This window comes from Periplaneta americana, chromosome 6, assembly GCF_040183065.1.
Source record: "Periplaneta americana isolate PAMFEO1 chromosome 6, P.americana_PAMFEO1_priV1, whole genome shotgun sequence".
Taxonomy (NCBI): domain Eukaryota; kingdom Metazoa; phylum Arthropoda; class Insecta; order Blattodea; family Blattidae; genus Periplaneta; species Periplaneta americana.
In genome coordinates, this window is record NC_091122.1 from 50,584,369 (window position 1) to 50,592,475 (window position 8,107).

At 33.9% G+C, this 8,107-nt stretch overlaps 1 protein-coding gene across 3 annotated transcripts in view; it reads right to left on the minus strand.

Annotated features, from left to right (window-relative positions):
• Positions 1–2,483: 2,483 nt before the first annotated feature.
• The window catches only part of clu (clustered mitochondria protein homolog), a 238,153-nt gene continuing 232,529 nt past the window's right edge, over positions 2,484–8,107 (minus strand). For all 3 annotated transcript variants that reach the window (XM_069828090.1, XM_069828091.1, XM_069828092.1), the window contains exon 22: positions 2,484–8,049. In XM_069828090.1, coding sequence (XP_069684191.1) covers positions 7,908–8,049 — 142 coding nt within the window. In that variant the 3' untranslated portion in view covers positions 2,484–7,907. The remainder of the gene's footprint in view (positions 8,050–8,107) is intronic.

The window sequence follows — 8,107 nt, forward strand, 5'->3', positions numbered from 1 at the left end:
TTTGACCAAACACTTGCATAAAATAGGAATTTACACGAATCCAAATTGTCCTCTATGCAACAAAGAAGAAGAAATGACTGCAGAACATCTACAAACCTGTGAAGTTCTACCTGTTTGATACACCACAGAGAAATATTGGAGAGCAAGAGCGCTAATGGCTTCATTGCCAAAGCCCAGCATTGGATAACAATAACAACATATTAAATTTCTTAATAAAATAATTTCAAGTTTCTTCAGTTATTTACTAGATTATTTTGGAGTGTCCACTGAGACTTATTATTTAAAATAATGTTAAAGCTTCAAAGTGCCTTACGTAATTATTAATAAAAAGTGCAACAACAAAAATGATTGCTAGGTTATGTGAGGGTGGCAATGAACCTCAGAGTTCTATAGAAGCTATTTATAAGTAAGGAAGTACTGCGTGTTCAGTTCAAAGTGTGTCATGGCTCGCTGTATGCTGTCATGTGGCTAGCCAATGAGCCTAGAGAATTCAATCTTCCTACACTTCCGCAGAGGCATATTACTTATGTGCCAGAGAAGTTGCCTAGCAAGTACGGCGTTCATTCTGAAGAGTACTTACTGATACGTACGGTAACACCTGTAGTGCCAGGAATGTGAACTGTTTGGAAACACGTACTGAGGTGAGTTTTTTTCTTACTGTCGGGATATGTGGAGAGGGTTAAGACGATTACTTACGTATTTGTTGACATTAACTTGGACGGTCAACATGAACACGGAGCATTTGATTTGTGTTATGGAATGTTGCCGTACGCAACCGATGATAAATACCCTGCGTACGACTTGCCCGCGCAAAAAACAGTTCGAAAGAGGTTATGGTAGCACACAGACTTTACAGACAGCCATCTGTTGCTACAACGTTCAAGTTATACCGTACACATTCTCAAGTTCAGATTGAACGCCTTGATTAATAGGCAACTTCATAGACATAAAAGCTGAAACTCGCTTCAAATCGCTGACTCACAACAGTGACGTCATGACACACTTTGAAATGAACACCCAGTATTATTTGAATCTGTATTAGTAATTTACTTTAACACAAGATAGTTGTTTATATAACAAATTTACCAAATCTTTAGTAATACAGTAGCGTGCAAATTAATCCGAACAATGTAATTACTTATGCAAAAAACACTCAAACGGGATAAAAAAAGGATCTAAGACATACCTCAGTAATCTATGTGGCCTCCCTTGTTCCTAATAACAGCTCTGAGACGATTTGGCATGGATTCCACTAATTTCCCACAAATATTCTTCATTTCTTCATCGCTAAACCATACACCAATGAGGGCAGAAATCATCTTCTCCTTTGTAGAACAATCCATTTTTTGCATTCTTCTTTTGCAAATTGACCACAAGTTCTCAATGGGGTTGATGTCGGGTGAGTTGCCTGACCAGGGGAGTACCTGAATATTCTTATTGTTGAAGAATTCTGTAGTTTTTCGAGACGTATGGCATGGTGCCAGGTCTTGTTGGAACACACCTCTGCCATCCAGAAATGATTTTTGCAGCTGGGGTACGATTCTGGTTTCCAATAAGTGAATATATTTGTCAGAATTCATCATTCCCTTGATAGGTATTAATGCTCCAGGCCCTTCATGTGTAAAACAACCCTAAAACATTACTTTAGGGGGGTATTTGGGTGCTTGTTGGAGATGAGCTGCTGTTACTTTTTCGGATCCTTTCCATACGTAAGAAACACGGTGGCTGTGGTCCTCGAAATGAGACTCATCGGAAAAAAGTACATTCTTCCAGTCATTCACTGTCCAGTGTTGATGTAATTTTGCCCACATTAAGCGTTTTTTGCACATAACAAGGGTTAGCAGTTGCTTCTTAATAGGCTTACGAGCCCTTCGTCCAGCTTCCAAAAGCCTACGCCGCACTGTTGTGACGTGAATATTCGCCCCAGTGGTAGCCATTAACTCACGGGTTAAGTCGACAGCAGTTAGTCTAGGGTTTAATTTACTTTTCCTGACAATTAAACGATCATCTGCAGGTGAAGTCTTCCTTTTCCGGCCACAGTTTCCTTTTTTCTGGGGTGTGATGGATCCAGTCTCCCTGTATCGTTATGATCGAATTAACAGTAGCCAAACCGATGTGACATTCTGCAGCAATTTGCCTCTGTGTCATAGAAGAATGCTCTGCTAATGTTATAATTTTAGACCGTTTTCGTGGAGTTGTATGCATTTGTGAAGACGACAGAATGTACACAGGATTGCAGTATTAAGTCTTCAACACAACTGAAATGCTTATAAGTACAAAACGACAGGCAAAATGTCACATATTATAAAAAAAAATAATAACGACAGACCAACAATGACAGAAAATGTAAAAATATGTCGTGTTCGGATTAATTTGCACGCTACTGTATGTACTTTTCGAGAGGAGTATGGGGAGTAGAATGTTGAGTGAGGAAAGGCTACAGGCCATAGTTGTTCATTTAGTAAGTATAACAAAGAAAAATGTTTAATGATAGAAAAGAAAGAATAACTCATACTTTTATTCATTAAGTATCTCAACTGTGGACAACATCTCTAACAAAATGAAACCATATTGGCATCAGTGTCTGCATAGTCTTCACATGGCATGGCTGTCATAACTCGCTATGCTTGTCTATGTATTCTTCCACCGCAATGCTAAAAGTGACTACAAGAAATGACCATGTAAGTGGACGATGCTGAGATTCATTCACCAACCTAACGTGAATCATCAGAGAAACACAACATGGTACTACGTGTTAAGAAAAATTAAATGATAATAAATGAAACAGCCAGCTTCTATCAGACAATGGTGCTAATAAAGGCTGAATTGCACACTACATGAACCATATGGACCATTCTTTATGATGTAACAATATTAACAAGTGCAACAACGAGTGACTAGTTTAACAAAACATATTAGTTACCATCTGAAAAGATTAACAGAAGACAGCAATATTATAACAACTCAATTAAAACTTTGCAATTCATAGCAACATCAAAGCATTTCTACATATTGTTTAAATTTCATTGACTCAATCAAAACTTCATTCACACTTTAAGCTTTTTGTTTTGTTAACTGCTCACTTCCCGCTATCACCAAATATAATAGATGAGAATAGCACCATTGTTCAGTGTGATGACTATGGCAACAAGCCATCTCGAGAACGAATCACTGAAGGCCCTATATGTGTCACCACAGAATAATCCCGAGACTTGACGTATCACAACTACAACCATGGATGAGATGTATCACATGCCCCACACACACAAATTATTCAAGACAGGAAAACATTTAAAACTCTTACTTAACCTCCTACGCATTAGTGCACTATGGGTTACCAGATACCCGTGTTTAGTTACAGAACACTTTTCAATGAAGATTAATAGTTTTTCTGCAGAAGTCTGCTTGAAATAAACATTTAGTTAACTGCTGGTCCTGATGACAGGATGGCCAGTTGTTTTAAAATCGTCCCTTAACATAGTATACATTTTCAGAACTGATCTATAAGGTCGAGGAGGCAATAATACTTCCAATATATTCTTGGTTTAGTTTATCATTAACATTTCCCCATATTTTACTTCGTGTAGTAGAGTCTGATCCTTCATTTTCAAAAGGTAAATAAGAAATATTCCAATCCTTGTAAGGACTCAACTTCTTCCTATATACTTTTTATAAACTGGTCACTGTTAATACATGTAAAAAAATTATTACATATATTGAAAGACAGTCATATTGTAATTGTGTCTATATGAATTGTAGATTTTAAGGTGAAATTGTCGTGATTTCTTTATGAAATGTCTAAAATACATTTAATTATCCGAGCATTCAAAACGTATATATTTGTAGTTTATTTGAACTGATTTTATGTAATACAAAATTTAAAGTACGGTAATAAGATATAACCTACTTCTTTTGTCCTTGAGAACAGTCTTAGGGTACGTACTCGTTGGAGCAACAATAAACGATAAAAGAAATGACCTAGCGATGCTTTCGTATTATCAAAGAATCAAGTGTTCATATCGGAGCAATGAGGACGCGGGAAGCGAACATTTTGATTTATCAGTAGAAGATATTCTATACATCCACTTAATGAAAGAAGAGATATAGGAAATATCAGCTGCCAGGTTCAAGGTTAATATAACTTAAATACGTACAAAATTGAACTCGATTCTCATCCCAAAGCTAGTATAAATTCATTGTGTTGTGATTGGTTCTTGTGACCACATAACGTATCTCGAATAAATACACAACTGATCAATTTGCCAATATTTTTCGTCGCTTTTATCGTTACTCCAATATGCACACCTCAATGACAATGCATGCTTCAATTCTCTCTGATATAGCATCGCTGCTTCTTTTATCGTTTATCGTCGCTTCAACGTGTACGTACCCTTAGAAGTATGAGGAAACTGACAGAAAATAGTATGCCAGTACAGAAAATATATATATTTTTAGAATGAGACTTGTAATGACTTCAATTATTACTGAAGTCATAATATAAATTAATATATGCAATTCTTTGTACTGTAATATTATAGTAAGTCGAACAAATAAATCTGTATTACTCCTTATAATAGTGGCATTATTATTATTATTATTATTATTATTATTATTATTATTATCATCATCATCATCATCATCGTTATTATTAAATACGGAAATGAATTAAGTTCATATTAAATTTTTAAAACTATTTTGCAAGATTTTACCCAGTGCCACAATTCAGATAATGGAATCCATCAATTCTTCTAGAAAAGCCTAGAAGGATTAATTTTTAAAACATACTATTTAGAGAGTTCCAATATTAGTGCAGAAGTACGAGTATTCTATCAAACCTGGTATCTGGTAACCAAAGCTCCCAAAAATTAAGGTTTCAGATATAACCTTAGTAACTCCAAAATCCATCTACAAATTCTGACGTAACATATGCTCATGAAATAAAGAAAAGTTCATACACTGTAAGCTTCATACAGTAGGTGTACTTATATACGCAGCACAAATCTTACAGAAGGAAGTAGTTTCTTTACATCTCATAAATTCATTCAATTGTTGCATAAATGATTTCGTAACAAATATGAAAATTATGTAATAATTGTACACTACCTTAGTATATTTTTATGCTCACTACCACACAGTTACGTTTCAGTTTGATTCGACACTTTAATAACCATGTTGGTGTTAATTTTATATACTACTATTACATTTGCACGACATCCAAAAATAGTCCGTAACTGAATAAATTAACAACTAAATATTCCAGCTGCAGACTTTACTATAATATAAAAGTATGATTACTAGAAAAATGAGAAGAAAATTACATCCATATGTAATTAAGAAGACAGTTCTAAACCTATTTTGTGCCTCGTGTTTAATACCATCTAGAATGTATTGGTTATTCATAAATATGTGCAGTTGATTTGGTTCACCCAAGCCATACAATTCATGCAAATCTCTAACAAGTTTTACTTAGCAAAGACTTGTAGTACTTCTTCATGTATACATAATGATGTCGACACATACACCTCTACAATATCTCACAGAGCAACTAGGAACTTTCATGCTACGTACTACAACCAATACAACTCTGCAGATACTCGAAACTTGTCGAACCATCCACCTGACTTGTAACATTTCTACATGGCACAAATACGCGTGATTAAGTGACAGGATGGGTAAAATGCAAATTTTGTATGTCATGTCCAATTATTAACGGTATCTTCTATGGACACAGCTTGCTCTATATTTAAAATGTGTGTGTGTGTGTTCATGTTTTGACTATTGATGGAATGTCGACTAAATGGATTCAGTACTGTACATTCTATTCAACAGAAAAATACAAGTCTACTGTACTTACAAAAATACTATACTGATGTCAAAACTTCAAACACTAAGAAATATTCAAAAGAACTATAAAACTAGATTTTTTAAATTGTAAATCTACAGCCTACTAAGAAAAAACGTTAATTAAATCAGGTCTCTAATTCTCTACTGAACAATCTAACACTTACTACACTACTTGTCATATTTTTATTATAATCATCAGTCAACATTCACTTTTTACGAACAATCAAAACAATGCTTTCCAACTTTTACAGTATCTGAAAACTGATTCGTCATATACAGAACAGGGTTTTCCGAACTGGAATATACGTGTGTGTATAATTTTGGACGATAGACGTTAACTACAATTTACATATCGAGAAAGTGCAATGATGTTTCCAGGTCAAATTACTCAATATGAAAGGATTATCTCATATTTAAACAATATAAAATCCTTTACGAAGAGATGTGTAAATTAAATTTTCTAAACAGAGGTTAGAAATAAATAACCACAGAATGCAGATTCTTACTTTAACAACAAAGTAAGTATGTACACATAACTGAAAACAAGTGAAAAAAAGGCATCTGTAATTACTACGCAATGTCAAAAGAAAAAAAAAAACTATGACGAATATAAGAATTTCGTGAGGAAACATTTTTCTCATGACTAACAATTATCAACACATCCAATGCTCTCTTTCTTCATTTTGTACAGTTCAAAAGTCATAATTTTATTGTTTTTTGTCCTCATATTTTGATTCTCGGTTAAAAAGAACGACAATGAGAAGAAAGGTACGTGATCGAGCATTAATAGTTTTTTTTTTGCACAGTACAGTTAAAGTCATGCAAATAGTTTCACTGGGAATGTTTGGAAAACCCTGCATTAAAGACACGAAGTATTATTCATACTTCAATTGTGTAGAAAAAAGTAAACATTTACGAACTATAACAAAAATATGAATTTAATACACCAAATGGACCGAAATGAACACTGCAATAATATCCGCGTAGTTCATTTAGGAAGAACAACGTTATTTCAATATTTATGCAATGAAACACCACCTCTTTGGCTTAGTATAAGACAAAATATTCAATGGAAACCAATAATTATTTGCTAACTTTGCATTGCCAATAAATGTAAATGACCTAGCAAAATTAATAAACGTGGTAATGAAACTGTACTAACAAGGATAGAATATCAACACATATTTGTATCAATATTATTATAATATTAACATAATATCATAATAATGTTACATTATTATATGTGTTGTATTTAGAAAATGTTATGAGAAATGTTAGGTTTTAGACAGTAATTGTATTAAAAAAAATACTGTACTTTACTAGGCCCTTGTTAATCTTTTTTTTAAATATATTATATATTTATATCAGCACCCTTTCTTGAAAATGTGGGGAGACAAAGGAAATTGAAACACACTGATACGTTCCACATATGAAAAGCACTTGTTTATAAAATATTGCCATGTGTTTGAGGAGACAATACGTATTATAATAGTGCCGTAACTTATACCATTGTCTTCAAAGCATCAAAAAATCTCCTCTTATTCCTTTTAACAATATTACTCGAGTCATTCGCATGTCAGGCTGTCTCTGTTTCTTTCAATGACATACAATTTATCACAAAGGCATTTTTATATCGTCAGAGTAAAGTATCACTCTCTCGTGCCTATTTTAGTCCAGGCTTACGCATGCGTTGTTTGACTACATCGAAAAAAAAACAAAAGCAATGGTTGACCCAAATCCAATAAGTTGAAAGGAATATAAAAGACTTAAAAATTAGACGCTGTATTACACAAGTAATAATACACCAAGTTGTTTTCCGTCAATCTAACAGTTCGACACATTATGTGATCCACTGCCAGCAAACTCACAGCGGAATTGAGGCAGCCTATAAAATAAAACCTCTTAAAAATGCAAGATGCTTATAATATTAATTTTCAGTTCTTTTGTGTTTTATATTTATATATATACATACAACAATATATTTCAACAAGATATTCCAGATATCTGACAGCCTGTTGGACCACTACAACTGTATGTGAACAGTGTCATGTTTCCATGCTTATTCAACTGGACTGCTCAGTCGCTTTCTCTGTCTCACTAATAGATGCTAACTCACAGTCAGTCTTTTCTTCTGATGAGACTGGTGATTCATCCTTTAACTGCCTCTTTTCTATTTCTGCTTTGAAGTTTTCAATGTCTTGTTGACTGAAACATGACGAAACAAAATTAAGGAGAGATGTCAGTGAAAATGGTAAAAAAAATT